We start from the raw sequence: 23,032 nt of genomic DNA, 5'->3' as shown, positions 1-23,032 counted from the left end.
GAAACTTTAGAGTGTTTTCTATCCAAATATATGTATATCCTAGCTTCTGGGCCTGAGTAGCAGGCAGTTTAATTTTGGCACGCTTTTCATCGAAAATTCCGAATGCTGCCCCCTACCCTAGTGAGGTTAACCAGCTATTAGCAAAATGTGTTTCGAGTTACCTTTCTAGCTAATAGGCTATGCTAGAGTGTACACTTCCAGTTATAATGTGGGGAGGTCAAAATAATGAAAAACTATCTATCAAATCTATGATTTTTAAAATGTTGATTAATTCTCCTTGCCATTATCATTCACCTGATGATAAGATAAGACATTACTTTTTTTGGAGGGGCTAACTGACAGTAGCAGGCTGGTACCTACAGTTAATCAGGTTTGGGGTCAATTCAGGTTTCAATTCAGCAAGTGAATTGAAATTAAATTCACGAATTAGGAAAACTCATTCATGACTTGAATAATTGAATGAATCAAAAAAACTGAATTGACCTCAACCCTGTCTGATACCATACTGTAATGTATAATGTAATAATACATTGACAGAGCTACCCTAGCATGTTTGCTAGTTAGCGACAGTAGAGATCAATGACTGTATATATGAATGGACAAAGCCATCGATTATGTGACACCATTCATTCCTATGTGAAGATTTAATAGCGCATGGAAGCCAAATTATGTCGGTTATGATAGCGTCTCAAGGAGACATAACATACACAATTTGAGCGGCTCCAGGTAGTGACGTTGAGTAAAGCTTACAGTATGCTTCCCAGACTAAACAGTTTGCGTATATATAACGACAAAATTATGTGATGTTTTTGTTCCTTTTGGTCGACGGCATTTTTTGGGGTGGGCAATTCATGCATAATTTTTTTTCTTGAGGTAAGTCGAAGTTTGGTAGCCGTTCATTGGATAACAGTAACACTCCTAGTAGGAGTAGGAACATGAAGCGTTTGTTGTCATTCAAGAAGAGACGACTAGTGTTCATTCACATTCTTTCAATTGAGAAATACTGCGCGTCTAAGACCTCCTTGGAAGAAACGTCAAAATGAATGACAGATTTCTTGATATATCTTAAATTCATTTGGACTATTTTGACCTCTATAACGCCCTGGCCATAGAGAGGGGTTTTTGTTCTTTATTTTGGTTAGGCCAGGGTGTTACATTGGGTGGGCGTTCTATGTTCATTTTCTATGTTGTCTGTTTCATTGATTTTGGCCGTGTGGCTTCCAATCAGGCACAGCGGTTGTTGGTTGTTGCTGATTGGGAGTCACACATAAGTGCCTGTTTTTCCATTGGGGTTTTGTGGGTAATTGTTTCTGTTAGATTATTTCCTAACAGGACTATTTTGCTGTCGTGTTTTTTGTTCAGTTTTGTATAGTGTTCTTACGTTAATTAAAATCATGATGAACACTAACTCCGCTGCACCTTGGTCTACTCTCTCTCCCGACAGCCGTTACAACCTCATGGCTTGGTTTTTGCTCTGACACGCACTGTCAACTGTGGGACCTTATTATAGACAGGTGTGTGCCTTTCCAAATCATGTCCAATCAACTGAATTTACCACAGGTGGACTCCAATCAAGTTGTAGAAACATCTCAAGGATGATCAATGGAAACAGGATGCACCTGAGCTCAAAAGTCGCAAAAACCATCAAGCGCTATGATGAAACTGGCTCTCATGAGGACCACCACAGGAAAGGAAGACCCAGAGTTACCTTTGCTGCAGAGGATAAGTTCATTAGAGTTACCAGCCTCAGAAATTGCAGCCCAAATAAATGCTTCACAGAGTTCAAGTAACAGACACATCTCAACATCAACTGTTCAGAGGAGACTGTGTGAATCAGGTCTTCATGGTTGAATTGCTGCAAAGAAACCACTACTAAAGGACACCAATAAGAAGAAGAGACTTGCTTGGGCCAAAAAACATGAGCAATGGACATTAGACAGGTGGAAATCTGTTCTTTGGTCTGATGAGTCCAAATTTGAGATTTTTGGTTCCAATTGCCATGTCTCTGTGAGACGCAGAGTAGGTGAACGGATGATCTCTGCATGTGTGGTTCCAACCGTGAAGCATGGAGGAGGACGTGTGATGGTGTGGGGGTGCTTTGCTGGTGACACTGTTGATGATTTATTTAGAATTCCAGGCACACCTAACCAGCATGGCTACCACAGCATTCTGCAGCAATACGCCATCACATCTGGTTGGGTTTATTGGGAATATAATTTGTTTCTCAACAAAACAATGACCCAACACACACTCAAAGGCTGTATAAGGGCTATTTGACCAAGAAGGAGAGTGATGGAGTGCTGCATCAAATGACCTGGCCTCCACAATCACCCGACATCAACCCAATTGAGATGGTTAGGGATGAGTTGGACCGCAGAGTGAAGGAAAAGCAGCCAACAAGTGCCCAGCATAAGTGGGAACTCCTTCAAGACTGTTGGAAAAGCATTCCAGGTGAAGCTGGTTGAGAGAATGCCAAGAGTGTGCAAAGCTATCATCAAGGCAAAGGGTGGCTACTTTGAAGAATCTAAAATGTTAAATATATTTTGATTTGTTTAACACTTTTTTGGTTACTACATGATTCCAGATGTGTTATTTCATAGCGATATAGAAAATAGTTAAAATAAAGAAAAACTCTTGAATGAGTAGGTGTCCAAACTTTTGAGTGGTACTGTATGTAAATAAGGTATTTATAAATTACATTTTTAATAAATTTGAAAATATACCTGTTTTCGCTTTGTCATTATGGTGTATTGTGTGTAGATTGATCTAAACATTTTTATTTAATCTATTTTAAAATAAGGCTGCGACGTAACAAAATGTGAAAAATTCAAGGGGTCTGAATACTTTCCGAATGCACTGTATATATATATATATATATATATATATATATATATATATATATATATATATATATATATATATACATACAGTTGAAGTCAGAAGTTTACATACACCTTAGCCAAATACATTTAAACTCAGTTTTCACAGTTCCTGACATTTAATCCCAGTAAAAATGCCCCGTCTTAGGTCAGGTAGGATCATCACTTTATTTTAAGAATGTGAAATGTCAGAATAATAGTAGAGAGAATGATTTATTTCAGCTTTTATTTCTTTCATCACATTCCCAGTGGGTCAGAAGTTTACATTCACTCAATTAGTATTTGGTAGCATTGCCTTTAAATTGTTTAACTTGGGTCAAATGTTTCAGGTAGCCTTCCACAAACTTCCCACAATAAGTTGGGTGAATTTTGTCCCATTCCTCCTGACAGAGCTGGTGTAACTGAGTCAGGTTTGTAGGCCTCCTTGCTCGCACACGTTTTTTCAGTTCTGCCCACAAATTTTCTATAGGATTGAGGTCAGGGCTTTGTGATGGCCACTCCAATAACTTGACTTTGTTGTCCTTAAGCCAATTTGCCACAACTTTGGAAGTATGCTTGGGGTCATTGTCCATTTGGAAGACCCATTTGCGACCAAGCTTTAACTTCCTGACTGATGTCTTGAGATGTTGCCTCAATATATCCACATCATTTTTCTTCCTTATGATGCCATGTATTTTGTGAAGTGCACCAGTCCCTCCTGAAGCAAAGCACCCCCACAACATGATGCTGCCACCCCCGTGCTTCACGGTTGGGAGGGTGTTCTTCGGCTTGCAAGCCTCCCCCTTTTTCCTCCAAACATAACGAGGGGCATTATGGCCGAACAGTTCTACTTTTGTTTCATCAGACTAGAGGACATTTCTCCAAAAAGTACGATCTTTGTCCCCATGTGCAGTTGCAAACCGTAGTCTGGCTTTTTTAATGGCAGTTTTGGAGCAGTGGCTTCTTCCTTGCTGAGCGGCCTTTCAGGTTATGTCGATATAGGACTCGTTTTACTGTGGATATACATACTTGTATACCTGTTTCCTCCAGCATCTTCACAAGGTCCTTTGCTGTTGTTCTGGGATTGATTTGCACTTTTTCGCACCAAAGAACGTTAATCTCTAGGAGAAAGAACGCGTCTCCTTCCTGAGCGGTATGACGGCTGCGTGGTCCCATGGTGTTAATACTTGCGTACTATTGTTTGTACAGATGAACGTGGTACCTTCAGACGTTTGGAAATTGCTCCCAAGGATGAACCAGACTTGTGGAGGTCTTCTAAAGAAGCTTCTAAAGCCATGACATCATATTCTGGAATTTTCCGAGCTGTTTAAAGGCACAGTCAACTTAGTGTATGAAAACTTCTGACCCACTGGATACAGTGAATTATAAGTGAAATAATCTGTCTGTAAACAATTGTTGGAAGTCCTAACCAACTTACCAAAACTATAGTTTGTTAACAAGAAATTTGTGGAGTGGTTGAAAAACGAGTTTTAATGACCCCAACCTAAGTCTATGTAAACTTCCGACTTTAGATAGATAGATAGATAGATAGAGAGCTATGGAAATAGATAGAGGGATAGAGATATAGATAGAGGGGTAGAGATATAGATAGAGGGGTAGAGATATAGATAGAGGGGTAGAGATATAGATAGAGGGGTAGAGATATAGATAGAGGGATAGAGATATAGATAGAGGGGTAGAGATATAGATAGAGGGGTAGAGATATAGATAGAGGGATAGAGATATAGATAGAGGGGTAGAGATATAGATAGAGGGGTAGAGATATAGATAGAGGGATAGAGATATAGATAGAGGGGTAGAGATAGAGAAATATATAGATAGAGAGAGGGAGGGATAGAGATATAGATAGAGGGATAGAGATATAGATAGAGGGATAGAGATATAGATAGAGGGGTAGAGATATAGATAGAGGGGTAGAGATATAGATAGAGGGATAGAGATATAGATAGAGGGATAGAGATATAGATAGAGGGGTAGAGATATAGATAGAGGGGTAGAGATATAGATAGAGGGATAGAGATATAGATAGAGGGGTAGAGATATAGATAGAGGGGTAGAGATATAGATAGAGGGGTAGAGATATAGATAGAGGGATATAGATATAGATAGAGGGATAGAGATATAGATAGAGGGGTAGAGATATAGATAGAGGGGTAGAGATATAGATAGAGGGATAGAGATATAGATAGAGGGATAGAGATATAGATAGAGGGGTAGAGATATAGATAGAGGGGTAGAGATATAGATAGAGGGGTAGAGATATAGATAGAGGGGTAGAGATATAGATAGAGGGGTAGAGATATAGATAGAGGGGTAGCGATATAGATAGAGGGATAGAGATATAGATAGAGGGATAGCGATATAGATAGAGGGGTAGAGATAGAGAAATATATAGATAGAGAGAGGGAGGGATAGAGATATAGAGAGAGGGAGGGATAGAGATAGAGAGAGAGGGAGGGATAGAGATAGAGAGAGAGGGATGAAGATCGAGATAGGGATAGAGAGAGAAAGGGATAAAGATATAGAGAGAGAAAGGGATAGAGATATAGAGAGAGAAAGGGATAGAGATATAGAGAGAGAAAGGGATAGAGAGAGAAAGGGATAGAGATAGGGAGGGATAGAGATATATAGAGAGAGAGGGATAAAGATAGAGAGAGAGGGATAAAGATAGAGAGATAGGGATAGAGAGAGAAAGGGATAGAGAGAGATAGATTAAGTAAGAGACCAGTAGTGTCTGCCGGATGCCCTCCACCACTCTGTTCTGGATGCTGGGTTCACACAGGATGTAGTCTGGGGCGATGCATGTCTGACCGCAGTTCACAAACTTCCCCCAGGTGATACGCCTGTGGAAACACAGAGGAGTAATGGGCTTCTGCTGTACATGCAGACTATAATACCGTGATGCACTTCCTGATCTCTTCCACCACTCCCCTACGTGATAAGCCTGTGGTGGACACACAACCCAAAATCACAGAGATAAAATAGATACCTTAAAAATGTTTCCGTTTCGATGCTTCTGATGCTTCAGCCTTGGGGCAGGGAGCTAATCATGTATATTATAATTACATCAAATGACTCCTAAACCCTGCGCCTCCCAATTGTAATCTTTGTGGTCAATCTTTGTGTAATTAATTTTTTTCCAAAGACAATCATGGTACCAATAATTGCTTCTAATACACCAGATGTATGTCCTTAAACTGATTCATCTGGTGTATTAGAAGTAAATATTATTGGTACCATGATTGCCTTCTTGTCACATCCTGACCAGTAAAAAGGGTCATTAGCCATAGTAGTATGGTCAGGGCGTGGCAGGGGGGTTGTTTTGTGTGGTTTGGGTTTTTTTTGTTCTAGGGGAATTTGTTCTAGTTTTCTATGTTTGGCCGAGTATGGTTTCCAATCAGAGGCAGGTGTCTTTCGTTGTCTCTGATTGGAAGCCATACTTAGGCAGCCTGTTTTCCTTTGGGTTTTGTGGGTGGTTATTTTCCGTTTAGTTATTGTACCTGACGGAACTGTTGGTCGTGTTTGTTATTTTGTAAAGTGTTACTCAATAAAGATTTAAGAATGAGCACTCAACAAGCTGCGCCTTGGTCTGTTCAATACGACGCCCGTGACACTTCTAAACATTTTTAATTACACGAAGATTAACCACGAAGATTGCCATTTTTCCATTCACTACAATGGGGGTCTTTCACTACAATGGGGGTCTTTCACTACAATGGGGGTCTTTCACTACAATGGGGGTCCTTCACTACAATGGGGGTCCTTCACTACAATGGGGGTCTTTCACTACAATGGGGGTCATTCACTACAATGGGGGTCATTCACTACAATGAGGGTCATTCACTACAATGGGGGTCTTTCACTACAATGGGGGTCGGGTCTTTCACTACAAAGGGGGTCTTTCACTACAATGGGGGTCTTTCACTACAATGGGGGTCGGGTCTTTCACTACAATGGGGGTCTTTCACTACAATGGGGGTCTTTCACTACAATGGGGGTCTTTCACTACAATGGGGGTCCTTCACTACAATGGGGGTCCTTCACTACAATGGGGGTCTTTCACTACAATGGGGGTCTTTCACTACAATGGGGGTCATTCACTACAATGGGGGTCATTCACTACAATGAGGGTCATTCACTACAATGGGGGTCTTTCACTACAATGGGTGTTTTTCACTACAATGGGGGTCGGGTCTTTCACTACAATGGGGGTCTTTCACTACAATGGGGGTCTTTCACTACAATGGGGGTCGGGTCTTTCACTACAATGGGGGTCTTTCACTACAATGGGGGTCGGGTCTTTCACTACAATGGGGGTCTTTCACTACAATGGGGGTCTTTCACTACAATGGGTGTCCTTCACTACAATGGGGATCTTTCACTACAATGGGGGTCCTTCACTACAATGGGGGTCTTTCACTACAATGGGGGTCATTCACTACAATTTTTATTTATTTTTATTTTATTTCACCTTTATTTAACCAGGTAGGCTAGTTGAGAACAAGTTCTCATTTACAATTGCGACCTGGCCAAGATAAAGCAAAGCAGTTCGACAACATACAACAACACAGAGTTACACATGGAGTAAACAACATACAGTCAATAATACAGTAGAAAAAAAATAAAAATAAGACTATATACAATGTGAGCAAATGATGTGAGATAAGGGAGGTAAGAGCAAAAAAAAATGCCATGGTGGCAAAATAAATAAAGTATAGCAAGAAAAACAATGGAATGGTAGATTTGTAGTTTGAAGAAAGTTCAAAGTTCAAATATAAATAATATGGTGCAAAGGAGCAAAATAAATAAATACAGTAGGGGAAGAGGTAGTAGTTTGGGCTAAATTATAGATGGGCTATGTACAGGTGCAGTGATCTGTGAGCTGCTCTGACAGCTGGTGCTTAAAGCTAGTGAGGGAGATAAGTGTTTCCAATTTCAGAGATTTTTGTAGTTCGTTCCAGTCGTTGGCAGCAGAGAACTGGAAGGAGAGACGACCAAAGGAGGAGTTGGCTTTAGGGGTGACCAGAGAGATATACCTGCTGGAGCGCGTGCTACAGGTGGGTGCTGCTATGGTGACCAGTGAGCGGAGATAAGGGGGGACTTTACCTAGCAGGGTCTTGTAGATGACCTGGAGCCAATGTGTTTGGCGACGATTATGAAGTGAAGGCCAGCCAACGAGAGCATACAGATCGCAGTGGTGGGTTGTATATGGGGCTTTGGTGACAAAACGGATGGCACTGTGATAGACTGCATCCAGCTTGTTGAGTAGGGTATTGGAGGCTATTTTGTAAATGACATCGCCGAAGTCGAGGATTGGTAGGATGGTCAGTTTTACGAGGGTATGTTTGGCAGCATGAGTGAAGGATGCTTTGTTGCGAAATAGGAAGCCAATTCTAGATTTCACTTTGGATTGGAGATGATTGATGTGAGTCTGGAAGGAGAGTTTACAGTCTAACCAGACACCTAGGTATTTGTAGTTGTCCACAAATTCTAAGTTAGAACCGTCCAGAGAAGTTATGCTGGATGGGCGGGCAGGTGCAGGCAGCGATCGGTTGAAGAGTATGCATTTAGTTTTACTTGTGTTTAGGAGCAGTTGGAGGCCACGGAAGGAGAGTTGAATGGCATTGAAGCTCGTCTGGAGGGTTGTTAACACAGTGTCCAAAGAAGGGCCAGAAGTATACAGAATGGTGTCGTCTGAGTAGAGGTGGATCAGAGATTCACCAGCAGCAAGAGCGACATCATTTATGTATACAGAGAAAAGAGTTGGCCCAAGAATTGAACCCTGTGGTACCCCCATAGAGACTGCCAGAGGTCCAGACAGTAGGCCCTCCGATTTGACACACTGAACTCTGTCAGAGAAGTAGTTGGTGAACCAGGCGACGCAATTGTTTGAGAAACCAAGGCTACTAAGTCTGCCGATGAGGATGTGGTGAGTCCTTCACTACAATGGGGGTCCTTCACTACAATGGGGGTCTTTCACTACAATGGGGGTCTTTCACTACAATGGGGGTCATTCACTACAATGGGGGTCATTCACTACAATGGGGGTCTTTCACTACATTGAGGGTCTTTCACTACAATGGGGGTCTTTCACTACAATGGGGGTCCTTCACTACAATGGGGGTCCTTCACTACAATGGGGGTCATTCACTACAATGGGGGTCTTTCACTACAATGGGGGTCTTTCACTAAAATGGGGGTCATTGCAGATCATGATTTCTGCCAACAATGCCTGCAGTACAGTGGTCGGCAATGAACTTCCATGTCTTCAATCCTTCTAAATGTTTTTTAAAAGTCACCAGTAAACCATTGCAAAAAAACATTAGCTAAAGTAAAGTATAACGGAGTGATATTGTAGCAGATAAACTCATCCACAGCTATATTTTTCATCAATAGCGCCATTGACTCTTGATCTTTTCAGTGGCTTAAACTGCTATGCTAGCTCGAAAAAATGTGCTAAAGCTAAAATTCCCTATCGGAGTGCTAACGGCCAAAGCTAGCTCTATTGTATCATGTTACTGACCGGCATGCAACTCTGAGGTCGACGTCCTTATCGATGTAACAGGGGCTCTTCCCCCCCAGCTCCAGGGTCACGGGGGTGAGGTGTCGGGCTGCGGCCTCCATCACCAGTTTACCCACAGTGCTGTTCCCTGTGTAGAAGATGTGGTCGAAACGCTGACGCAGCAACTCCTGGGTCTCTGAGACGCCCCCACACACTACAGGGTACAGCTCCTGGAAAGACCCAGGGAAATCAGGATTTCAGTTAATTTAGCCAATACGTTTTGAAAATTGCACAGATGCCCCTGTCACTTTCCATTGATTATTAGCTAGCAGTGGGGCTAAAGTTAGCTGAAGCTAAAGTGGCTGTTAAAATATAGAAAACCAAACCGTGGATTACAGTTCTCCCTGGCACATAGACTACTTTCAGTTCGAGGAACCGTCTAACATAAAGTCGTAAAATCCTGAACTTCCCCTTTAAAAAGGACAGTTACACAGAAGTAAAGTTTGTCAGATGCCTGTTCATATACTGTCAGGTGGTTCAGAGTGATGTGTACTATCCCTTTAAGAATGCTGAGCAGTGAGCCAGCCGTTGGACACTGACTCAAGACAGCAGGATATATCTGTAGCTAGTATGTATGATTTGCATGACAACAATAGAAGACTTGTCTATAGCACATACAGTATACGGTGAGGCTAACACATTGGATCTAAAACACTGATTTCCAACTATTGGTTGACAGTCACGGTAGTCACAGTAGTTTTGTAGTAACTTCAGCTCAGATATCTCTCATTTATATTCTTATACAATGACAGACCAGGAGGAATAGAATAGGGACCTGGTCCAGATATCGTGGGAGCAGAGCTTTGAGGAGACTAGCAGAGTATTCACTCAGCTCAGATGGCTTCACCACAGCAGCATTGCCTACAGAGAGAGAGAGAGAGAGAGAGAGAGAGAGAGAGAGAGAGAGAGAGAGAGAGAGAGAGAGAGAGAGAGAGAGAGAGAGAGAGGTCATGAGCAGATGAGCTCCTGCATTTTTCAGCATGCTCTTAAAAAAAAGCTAGATTTAGAGTTAGATAAACTTAGAATTTTTTGTCAGGGACATATACAGGATGCTACCCTCTACAACATAACCTTCACTCCAAATCAAAACTCAATACCTACAACCTGATTTGATGGAATTACCTGGAAGGCTTACAACTACCAAGGATAATACTCTGGAAAACAACAGAAACCTGCAAACACCGTCCAACCTGGAACTGAGTGAGTAATGTTTAGTCTGAAGCTACATTTATTTCCAAAAGCCAAGAAAAAAATACATTACAATGATATATTTTACTTTATAAGGACTGAATGCTAAATTAAGGCTACCAAGCTTGATACAACTTCAATTAGCACTGACATGTCAAGTGAGAGGTGTCAAAGTCCTTTAGCCCAACAATGGCAGGAGAATCAAACAGGCTACCCCAACCAAATGCAGAGGGATTTGAAGCTGCCTCCCGCTGTTCAGAGGTAATTAAAATACAGTACCCTGTGTATGTAAAGAATGATAAGGCAAGAAAAGATCACAAAATTAACCTCCTTATGGAAAATCAAGAGATGCTTTTTGCTGACTAATAAAAAATGGGAACATAAGCAACTTAATCTTCCACACAGACCATCCCCTGGCATGGCACAGTGCTATATTAACACACTACCCCTCTTTTAACTCTTTAGGGATAGGGGGCAGCATTGGGAAGTTTGGATGAAAAGCGTGCTCAGAGTAAACTGCCTGTTACTCAGGCCCAGAAGCTAGAATATGCATATAATAGTAGATTTGGATAGAAAACACTCTAAAGTCTCCAAAACTGTTAAAATAATGCCTGTGAGTAATACAGAACTCATATGGCAGGCGAAAACCTGAGAAAAATCCAACCAGGAAGTGGGAATTTTGAGGTTTGTAGTTTTCAAGTGAATGCCTATCGAATATCCAGTGTCTGTGGGTCAGATTGCACTTCCTAAGGCTTCCACTAGATGTCAACAGTCTTTAGAAGTTGTTTCAGGCTTCTATTGTGAAAGGGGAGCGAATAAGTGTACTCTAAGCAGATGGCCCAGGTGAAAGTCTTTAGCTTAGTCCTTTCTAATGAAAACAGTATTGTCCGGTTGAAACATTATTGAATATTTATGATAAAAGCACCCTAAGGATTGATTATAAACATCGTTTGACATGTTTCTACGAACTCAAATGGAACTTTTTTGACTTTGTCTAGACTTTGTGCCCACGCTTTGTGCATTTGGATTACTGGACTAAACGCGCGAACAAAAAGGAGGTATTTGGACATAAAGATGAACTTTATCGAACAAAACAAACATTTATTGTCTAACATGGAGACCTGGGAGTGCCATCAGATGAAGATCATGAAAGGTAAGTGATTAATTTTAATGCTATTTCTGACTTTTGTGACACCTCTCCTTGGTTCGAAAATGGCTGTATGGTTTTTGTTGCTAGGCGCTGACCTAACATAATCGCATGGTGTGCTTTCACCGTAAAGCCTTTTTGAAATCGGACACAGCGGCTGGATTAACAAGAAGTGTATCTTTAATCGTATGTATAACACTTGTATCTTATATCAATGTTTATGATGAGTATTTCTTTAATTTGATGTGGCTCTGCATTTTCACTGGATGTTTGTTCGAGACAATGCATTTCTGAACATAACACGCCAATTTCAAATGAGGTTTTTGGACATAAAGATGAACTTTATCGAACAAAACAAACATTTATTGTCTAACATGGAGTCCTAGGAGTGCCACCAGATGAAGATCATCAAAGGTTAGTGATTAATTTTAACGCTATTTCTGACTTTTGTGACACCTCTCCTTCTTTGGAAAATGGCTGTATGGTTTTTTGTGGCTAGGCGCTGGCCTAACATAATTGCATGGTGTGCTTTCACCGTAAAGCCTTTTTGAAATCGGACACTGTGGTTGGATTAACGAGAAGTTTATCTTTAAAATGGTGTACAATACTTGTATGTTTGAGGAATTTTAATTATGAGATTTCTGTTGTTTGAATTTGGTGCCCTGCAATTTCACTGGCTGTAGGCCAGGTGTTCTGCTAGCAGAACCCCCTTCCCAGAAAGGTTAAGAGGGGGGGGGGGTGTTAACGATGGGTGGCATCTCAGGTTACTAGACAACGAGGACTCTGAGTCAGCTATAAATCTCTATAAGTCTGGAACAGTATTGGTACAGTGGCCACCCTTGCAGAGAAGCCAGAAGAACAGCCCACCTCAGCTCCCGACAAAAGTCTCAACATCACAGCAGAACAGTCCACACCAGACCCTGACCATAGCATCTACACCACAGCAGAACAGTCCACACCAGACCCTGACCATAGCATCTACACCACAGCAGAACAGTCCACACCAGACCCTGACCATAGCATCTACACCACAGCAGAACAGTCCACACCAGACCCTGACCATAGCATCTACACCACAGCAGAACAGTCCACACCAGACCCTGACCATAGCATCTACACCACAGCAGAACAGTCCACACCAGACCCTGACCATAGCATCTACACCACAGCAGAACAGTCCACACCAGACCCTAACCATAGCATCTACACCACAGCAGAACAGTCCACACCAGACCCTGACCATAGCATCTACACCACAGCAGAACAGTCCACACCAGACCCTGACCATAGCGTCGGCATCACAGCAGAACAGTCTTACATTTACATTTTAGTCATTTAGCAGACGCTCTTATCCAGAGCGACTTACAGTAGTGAATGCATACATTTCATTAAAAAAAATTCCCGTACTGGTCCCCCATGGGAAACGAACCCACGACCCTGGCGTTGTAAACACCATGCTCTACCAACTGAGCCACACAGTCCACACCAGACCCTGACCATAGCGTTGAAATCACAGCAGGACCGACAAATGAAGAACCCCAAGCCCAGGGGATCTCACCCCCTCTGAGCACCCCCCATCAGCCACCCTGATAGCCCTCATGACAACCCCCCCACACCAACGGAGGACATACACAAGACACAGATTGTACTCCTTATGGACTCAAACGGGAAATATAAACATGAAAAAAACCTTTTTCCCAAACACAGTGTGTCTAAACTCTGGTGTCCAAACACCCAGCGCGTCCTAGACCTTCTGTCTGAGGACCAACTAGGGTCACCCAGCCACATAATAATACACACAGGCACAAACGACCTGAGAACACAGCAGGAAAGGGTGGCCACAGCACTGAAGGGAGTGATTGAAAAAGCTTATTCTACTTTCCCCAACGCACAAGTGGTTATCTCCACCCTGCTACCACGAAAATACTTCCACCCTACTACCATACAGCGGGTAAACGCAAGTATCAAATCAAATCAAAGTTTATTTGTCACGTGCGCCGAATACAACAGGTGAAATGCTTACTTACAGGCTCTAACCAATAGTGCAAAAAAGGTATTAGGTGAACAATAGGTAAGTAAAGAAATAAAACAACAGTAAAAAGACATGCTATATACAGTAGCGAGGCTATATACAGTAGAGGCTATATACAGTAGCGAGGCTATATACAGTAACGAGGCTACATACAGACACCAGTTAGTCAGGCTGATTGAGGTAGTATGTACATGTAGATATGGTTAAAGTAACTATGCATATATGATGAACAGAGAGTAGCAGTAGAGTAAAAGAGGGGTTGGAGGGTGGTGGGTGGGACACAATGCAAATAGTCCAGGTAGCCATTTGATTACCTGTTCAGGAGTCTTATGGCTTGGGGGTAAAAACTGCCTTTTTGTCCTAGACTTGGCACTCCGGTACCGCTTGCCATGCGGTGTAGAGAGAACAGTCTATGACTGGGGTATTTCCCATGACTATTTCCCATGACTGTGCCTCAAAACCAAATGTTTCCTGGCCCACCACTCCACCCTGGACTTGACCAGCGTCTATGACCAGGTCCACCTATACAAGGAAGCAGTGCCCACCTTCGCCCGGACTCTAAAAGACATCGCTCTCAAACGCAGCCCCAACACTTCACACAGGAGCAACAGATCAATAGACACCCCGCTCAGACCTGCAGGACCCCCCCCCCCCCCCCCGGACCTACACATAGAGGGCCTACATACATACCACAATAACACCAGCCACATCCACACCCCCACCCATCCCCCCCAAGTCAACCATGCCCACACCCCGATTTAAGCCCCCTCAGATCAGACCTATGCCCTTCCTGCCCACCCCATGCACCCCACCCCCGCAAAGAGGGCCTCAACATGGAAGTCACACATATACGCCCAGGCCGTAAGCGGGCAAACAGGCCCAACCCCACCCTTACACTAACCCAAGCTAATGGCATGTACCAGATGCTCAGCACGCTCTGCTCACACTTACTGGTCTGAGGCCAAACCACACGACCAACAACATTGGACACTTTATGGAACATAAAGCCTTCACTATCTCATCCTGGAATATCCAAGGCCTGATGTTATCTGCCTTTGGCCTAAAGAGCAGGAACCTGGACTTTACCAAATAAATCAGAAATACAGACATTGTCATTCTACAAGAAACATGGTATAGAGGAGATGGACCCACTGGTTGCCCTCTAGGTTACAGAGAGCTGGTAGTCCCATCCACCAAACTACCAGGTGTGAAACAGGGAAGGGACTCAGGGGGTATGCTAATTTGGTATAGAGCAGACCTAACTCACTCCATTAAATTAATCAAAACAGGAACATTTTACATTTGGCAAAAAATTCAAAAGGAAATGATCTTAACAGGGAAAAATGTCCTCCTGTGTTCTACCTATATCCCCCCCACTACTAATTGCTAAATTGTAATTATTTCGCCACTATGGCCTATTTATTGCCTTACCTCCCTAATCTTACCTCATTTGCACATGACTGTATTTGCACATTGACTGTATGTTTGTTTATTCCATGTGTAACTCTGTGTTGTTGTTTGTGTTGCACTGCTTTGCTTTATCTTGGCCAGGTCGCAATTATAAATGAGAACTTGTTCTCAACTAGCCTACCTGTGTCACGTCCTGACCAGTATAAGGGTTAATTGTTATTGTAGTTTGGTCAGGACGTGGCAGAGGGCATTTGTTTTATGTGGTTTGGGGTGGTGTGTTATTTAGGAGGGCGTTTGATTTATTATTTCCGGGTTTTGGGTTGTGTTCTATTTCTATGTTTAGTCTGGTTGATGTATGTCTATGTTAGGTTGATTGGGGTTTGGGACTCTCAATTGAAGGCAGGTGTGGTCTATTTGCCTTTGATTGAGAGTCCCATATATTAGGGTGTGTTTGTATGGTGCGGGAGATTGTTTCTTGTCTAGCGTGTATGAGCCTGAGAAGACTGTTCGGTGATCGTGAGTTTGTTTTGGTGTTCATTTTGGTTTAATAAATGTTCAAGATGAACAAACACAGTCTTGCTGCATTTTGGTCCTCCTTCACCAGCGATAACCGTGACAACCTGGTTAAATAAAAGGTAAAATTAAAAAACTAGAATCCCCATACTTTAATGAAAACAGCTTCTCCATCTTAGAGGGGGAAATCAATCATTTCCAGGCCCAGGGACATGTACTAGTCTGTGGTGACCTAAATGCCAGAACTGGACAAGAACCTGACACCCTCAGCACACAGGGGGACAAACACCTACCTGGAGGTGACACCATTCCCTCCCCCATATGCCCCCCGAGACACAACTATGACAACATAACCAACACAAAATGGGTCACAACTCCTGCAGCTCTGTCACACGCTGGGTATGTACATAGTCAATGGTAGGCTTCGAGGGGACTCCTATGGTAGGTACACCTATAGCTCATATCTTGGCAGTAGTACTGTAGACTACTTTATCACTGACCTCAACCCAGAGTCTCTCAGAGCGTTCACAGTCAGCCCACTGACACCCCTATCAGACCACAGCAAAATCACAGTCTACTTGAACAGAGCAGTACTCAGTCATGAGGCATCAAAGCCAAAGGAACTGAGTAATATTAAGAAACGCTATAGATGGAAGGAATGTAGTTTGGAAACCTACCAAAAAACAATTAGGCAACAACAAATTCAATCCCTTTTAGACAACTTCCTGGACAAAACGTTCCACTGTAATAGTGAAGGTGTAAACTTGGCAGTAGAAAATCTAAACAGTATATTTGACCTTTCAGCTTCCCTATCAAATCTAAAAATGTCAAACAGAAAACCGAAGAAAATGAACAACAATGACAAATGGCTGGATGAAGAATGCAAAAACCTAAGAAAGAAATTGAGAAACCTATTCAACTAAAACACAGAGACCCAGAAAACCGGAGTCTACGCCTTCACTATGGTGAATCACTAAAACAATACAGAAATACACTACGGAAAAGAAGAAACAGCACGTCAGAAATCAGCTCAATGTAATTGAAGAATCCATAGACTCTAACCACTTCTGGGGAAATTGGAAAACACTAAACATACAACAACATGAAGAATTATCTATCCAATATGGAGATGTATGGATAAACCTCTATAACAAAGAACAAACAGCTAAAACATATACATGATCATATACAAATCTTAGAATCAACTATTAAAGACTACCAGAACCCACTGGATTCTCCAATTACATTGAATGATCTACAGGACAAAATATAAACCCTCCGACCCAAAAAGGCCTGCGGTGTTGATGGTATCCTCAATGAAATGATAAAATATACAGACAACAAATTCCAATTGGCTATTCTTAAACTCTTTAACGTTATCCTTAGCTCTGGCATCTTCCCCAATATTTGGAACCAAGGACTGATCACCCCAATCCACAAAAGTGGAGACAAATTTGACCCCAATAACTACTGTGGGATATGAGTCAACAGTAACCTTGGGAAAATACTCTGCATTATCATCAACAGCAGACTTGTACATTTCTTCAGTGAAAACAATGTACTGAGCAAATGTCAAATTGGCTTTTTACCAAATTACCGTACGACAGACCACATATTCACCCTGCACACCCTAATTTATAAAAACAAACCAAAACAAAGGCAAAGTCATCTCATGTTGATTTCAATTTGTTGATTTAAAAAAAGCCTTCAAATCAATTTGGCATGAGGGTCTGCTATACAAATGAATGGAAAGTGGTGTTGGGGAAAAACATATGACATTTTAAAATCCATGTACACAAACAACAAGTCTGCGGTTAAAATTGGCAAAAAACACACATTTCTTTCCACAAGGCCGTGGGGTGAGACAGGGATGCAGCTTAAGCCCCACCCTCTTCAACATATATATCAACGAATTGGCGAGGGCACTAGAACAGTCTGCAGCATCCGGCCTCAACCTACTAGAATCTGAAGTCAAATGTCTACTCTTTGCTGATGATCTGGTGCTTCTGTCACCAACCAAGGAGGGCCTACATCAGCACCTAGATCTTCTGCACAGATTCTGCCAGACCTGGGCCCTGACAGTAAATCTCAGCAAGACCAAAATAATGGTGTTCCAATAAAGGTCCAGTCACCAGGACCACAAATACAAATTCCATCTAGACACCGTTGCCCTAGAGCACACAAAAAAACGATACATACCTCGGCCTAAACATCAGCGCCACAGGTAACTTCCACAAAGCTGTGAACAATCTGAGAGACAAGGCAAGAAGGGCCTTCTATGCCATCAAAAGGAACATAAAATGCGACATACCAATTAGGATCTGGCTAAAAATACTTGAATCACTTATAGAACCCAGCCTTTTTTGTGAGGTCTGGGGCCGCTCACGAACCACGAATTCACAAAATGGAACGAACACCAAATTGAGACTCTGTATGCAGAATTTGCAAAAATATCCTCCATGTACAATGTAAAACACCACATAATGCATGCATAGCAGAATTAAGCCGATACCCGCTAATTATCAAAATCCAGAAAAGAGCCGATTCCCATAGAGCCCCAGAAGCGCAACACAGTTCGACCCAACCAAATCATGAGAAAACAAAAAGATAATTACTTGACACATTGGAAAGATTTAACAAAAAACTGAGCAAACTAGAATGCTATCTGGCCCTAAACAGAGAGTACACAGTGGCATAATACCTGACCACTGTGACTGACCCAAAATGAAGGAAAGCTTTGACTATGTACAGACTCAGTGAGCACAGCCTTGCTATTGAGAAAGGCCGCCGTAGGCAGACCTGGCTCCCAAGAAAAGTCAGGCTATGTGCACACTGCCCACAAAATGAGGTGGAAACTGAGCTGCACTTCCTAACCTCCTGACAAAAGTATGACCATATTAGAGACACATATTTCCCCTTAGATTACACAGATTCACAAAGAATTCGAAAACAAACCCGATTTTGAAAAACTCCCATATCTACTGGGTGACGTACCACAGTGTGCCATCACAGCAGCAAGATGTTGCCATAAGAAAAGGGCAACCAGTGAAGAACAAACACCATTGTAAATACAATCCATATTTATTTATTTTTAATTTTCCCTTTTGTACTTTAACCATTTGCACATCATTACAACACTGTATATATACAGTTGAAGTTGGAAGTTTACATACACCTTAGCCAACTACATTTAAACTCAGTTTTTCACAATTCCTGACATTTAATCCTCGTAAAAATTCCCTGTTTTAGGTCAGTTAGGATCACCACTTATGGAAAGAACACCGAATTTAGTTTGCGACATACCAATTAGGCAAGAAGGGCCTTCTAGACAGATCTTCCAAAGCTGGTGGTGGTACTCTTTACCAAGGATCACCTTCAGTGCTCGGTTGTCACCACCAAGACTGTCCCCGAACAATTTGATTTGCTGGTTTTAAGCATTAAACTTTCAAATAGCTCTTTGTTGACTGTTGCTGGATGCTATTGTCCTCCATCAGAACCGGCCTGTACCCTACATCTCAGACAGGGTGTTTATATACACAGTCTATTAATAAATGTGCTACAAAATGTTATTGTCAGGTAAATAAGCCCAAATCTATGCAATGCCTAGACAGCATCTCTCCTGGCCCCTTACACTAAGTTTGAATTTGTCCTGCTATGTGACCTAAACTGGGACATGCTTAAACCACCTGACCAAGTCCTAAAGCAATGGGACTCCCTAAATCGTTCTCAGATTATCACCAATCCCACAAGGTATGACTCCAAACTAGAGGTCGACCGATTAATCGGAATGGCCGATTAATTAGGGCCGATTTCAAGTTTTCATAACAATCGGTAATCGGTATTTTTGGACACCGATTTGCCGATTTTATTTATTATTATTTATTTTTTTACTCCTTAATTTAACTAGGCAAGTCAGTTAAGAACACATTCTTATTTTCAATGACGGCCTAGCAACGGTGGGTTAACTGCCTTGTTCAGGGGCAGAATGACAGATTTTTACCTTGTCTGCTCGGGGATTCAATCTTGCAACCTTACTAGTCCAACGCTCTAACCACCTGTTTTACATTGCACTCCACGAGGAGCCTGCCTGTTATGCGAATGCAGTAAGAAGCCAAGGTAAGTTGCTAGCTAGCATTAAACTCATCTTATTAAAATAATCAATCAATCAATCATAATCACTAGTTAACTACACATGGTTGATGATATTACTAGTTTATCTAGCCTGTCCTGCGTTGCATATAAACGATGCGGTGCGTATTCGCGAAAAAGGACTGTCATTGCTCCAACGTGTACCTAACCATAAACATCAATGTCTTTCTTAAAATCAATACACAAGTATATATTTTTAAACCTGCATATTTAGCTAAAAGAATTCCAGGTTAGCAGGCAATATTAACCAGGTGAAATTGTGTCACTTCTCTTCCGTCCATTACACGCAGAGTCAGGGTATATGCAACAGTTTGGGCCGCCTGGCTCATTGCGAACTAATTTGCCAGAATTTTACGTAATTATGACATAACATTGAAGGTTGTGCAATGTAACAGGAATATTTAGACTTAGGGATGCCACCCATTAGATAAAATACGGAACGGTTCCGTATTTCACTGAAAGAAAAAACTTTTTTTTTTCTCGAGATGATAGTTTCCGTATTCGACCATATTAATGACCTAAGGCTCGTATTTCTGTGTGTTTATTATATTATAATTAAGTCTATGATTTGATAGAGCAGTCTGACTGAGCAGTGATAGGCACCAGCAGGCTCGTAAGCATTCATTCAAACAGCACTTTCGTGCGTTTTGCCAGCAGCCCTTCGCAATGCATTGCGCTGTTTATGACTTCAAGCCTATCAACTCCCAAGATGAGGCTGGTGTAACCGATGTGAAATAGCTAGCTAGTTAGCGTGGTGTGCGTTAATAGCGTTTCAAACGTCACTCGCTCTGAGACTTGGAGTAGTTGTTCCCCTTGCTCTGCATGGGTAACGCTGCTTCGAGGGCTGTTGTTGTCGATGTGTTCCTGGTTCGAGCCCAGGTAGGAGCGAGGAGAGGGACGGAAGCTAAACTGTTACACTGGCAATACTAAAGTGCCTATAAGAACATCCAATAGTCAAAGGTATATGAAATACAAATCGTATAGAGAGAAATAGTCCTATAATTCCTATAATAACTACAACCTAAAACTTCTTACCTGGGAATATTGAAGACTCATGTTAAAAGGAACCACCAGCTTTCATATGTTCTCATGTTCTGAGCAAGGAACTTAAACGTCAGCTTTCTTACATGGCACATATTGCACTTTTACTTTCTTCTCCAACACTTTGTTTTTGCATTATTTTAATCCAAATTGAACATGTTTCATTATTTATTTGAGGCTAAATTGATTTTATTGATGTATTGTATTAAGTTAAAATAAGTGTTCATTCAGTATTGTTGTAATTGTCATTATTACAAATAAATGTACAAAAAAATCGGCCGATTAATCGGCATCGGTTTTTTTGGGCCCTCCAATAACCGTTATCGGTATCGGCGTTGAAAAATTATAAACGGTCGACCTCTACTCCAAACACCCAGAAAAGGCTACTCTCCTTGATGTTATCCTCACAAATAATCCTGATAGGTATCAGTCTGGTGTTTTCTGTAATGACCTTAGTGATCACTGTTTTACAGCCTGTGTTCGTAATGACTGCTCAGTGAAACGACCTGTCCTGATTTGTCATAGACACTTGCTAAAAAACTTTAATCAGCAAGCATTCCTTCATGAACTGGCCTCTGTAAAATGGTATAGAATCAGCTTGATCCCCTCTGTCGAAGACGCTTGGACCTTCTTTTTTTTATATTTTCTGTGAGTATTGTTAACGAAGAAAATCAGAATTGAAAACCGGTTCAGCCCCTGGTTCGACCGTGATCTTGCAGAGTTACTCCACCTCAAGAATTGCATTTGGCGAAAGGCTCGGCACACGCGTACTCAGGCTGACTGGCTCTCGTTCAGGAAATGAGAAATAAGTGCACTCAGACTATCCGGAAGGCCAAAGTTAGTTACTTTAAGGAGCAGTTCTCTCTCTGTGGGTCTAACCCCAATAAGTTCTAGAAAACGGTTAAAGACCTGGAGAATAAACCCTCCTCCTCACAGCTGCTCATGTCCCTTCATGTTGTGGTTGTTACTGACAAGAAGCACATGGCTGAGCTCTTTAATCACCACTTCATTAAGTCAGGATTCCTATTTGACTCAGCCATGCCTCCTTGCCCGTCCAACATTTCCTCATCTCTCACCCCTTCTAGTGCCACTATCCCAGATGCTTCTCCCTCTTTTTCCCCTGCCCCGCTACAAAGTTTCTCCCTGCAGGCAGTCACTGAGTCCAAAGTGCTAAAGGAGCTCCTTAAACTTGACCCCAAAAAAACATCTGGGTCAGATGGTTTAGACTCTTTCTTCTTTAAGGTTGCTGCCCCTATCATCGCCAAGCCTATCTCCAACCTTTTTAACCTGTCTCTCCTTTCTGGGGAGGTTGTTTAGAAGACAGCCACGGTTCGTCCTTTATTTAAAGGGGGAGATCAAGCTGGTCCTACCTGTTATAGGCCTATTTCTATTTTGTCCTGTTTATCAAAAGTGTTGGAAAAACTTGTCAATAATCAACTGACTGGCTTTCTTGATGTCTATAGTATTCTCTCTGGTATGCAATCTGGTTTCCGCTCAGGTTATGGATGTGTCACTGCAATCTTAAAAGGTCCTCAATGATGTCATCATTGCCCTTGATTCTAAGCAATATTCTGCTGCTGTTTTTATTCACTTGGCCAAAGCTTTTGATACGGTAGACCATTCCATTATTGTGGACCGGCTAAGGAGTATTGGTGTCTCTGAGGGGTCTTTGGCCTGGTTTGCTAACTACCTCTCTCAAAGAGTGCAGTGTATAAAGTCAGAAAATCTGCTGTCTCAGCCAATGCCTGTCACCAAGGAAGTACCCAAAGGCTCAATCCTAGGCCCCACGCTATTCTCAATTTACATCAACAACATAGCTCAGGCAGTAGGAAGCTCTCTCATCCATTTATATGCAGATTATACAGTCTTATACTCAGCTGGCCCCTCCCCGGATTTTGTGTAAAATGCTCTACAACAAAGCTTTCTTAGTATCCAACAAACTTTCTCTACCCTTAACCTTGTTCTGAACACCTCCAAAACAAAGGGGGGTTTAGAGCTTGAGGTAGTCACCTCATACAAGTACTTGGGAGAATGGCTAGACGGTGCACTGTCCTTCTCTCAGCAAATATCAAAGCTGCAGGCTAAAGTGAAATCTAGACTTGGTTTCCTCT

At 42.0% G+C, this 23,032-nt stretch overlaps 1 protein-coding gene across 4 annotated transcripts in view; it reads right to left on the bottom strand.

Moving 5' to 3' along the window:
* Positions 1–23,032, bottom strand: part of LOC115163802 (fatty aldehyde dehydrogenase) — a 46,438-nt gene that overhangs the window by 5,446 nt on the left and 17,960 nt on the right. For all 4 annotated transcript variants that reach the window (XM_029715980.1, XM_029715979.1, XM_029715981.1 and 1 more), the window contains exons 5-7: positions 10,217–10,302; positions 9,403–9,611; positions 5,605–5,722 (exon numbers count right to left, since the gene is read on the bottom strand). In XM_029715980.1, the coding sequence (XP_029571840.1) occupies positions 5,605–5,722; positions 9,403–9,611; positions 10,217–10,302 (413 nt within the window). The remainder of the gene's footprint in view (positions 1–5,604; positions 5,723–9,402; positions 9,612–10,216; positions 10,303–23,032) is intronic.

Source organism: Salmo trutta, chromosome 26, assembly GCF_901001165.1.
Source record: "Salmo trutta chromosome 26, fSalTru1.1, whole genome shotgun sequence".
NCBI lineage: Eukaryota > Metazoa > Chordata > Actinopteri > Salmoniformes > Salmonidae > Salmo > Salmo trutta.
This window is presented reverse-complemented; position numbering and strand designations above follow the sequence as displayed.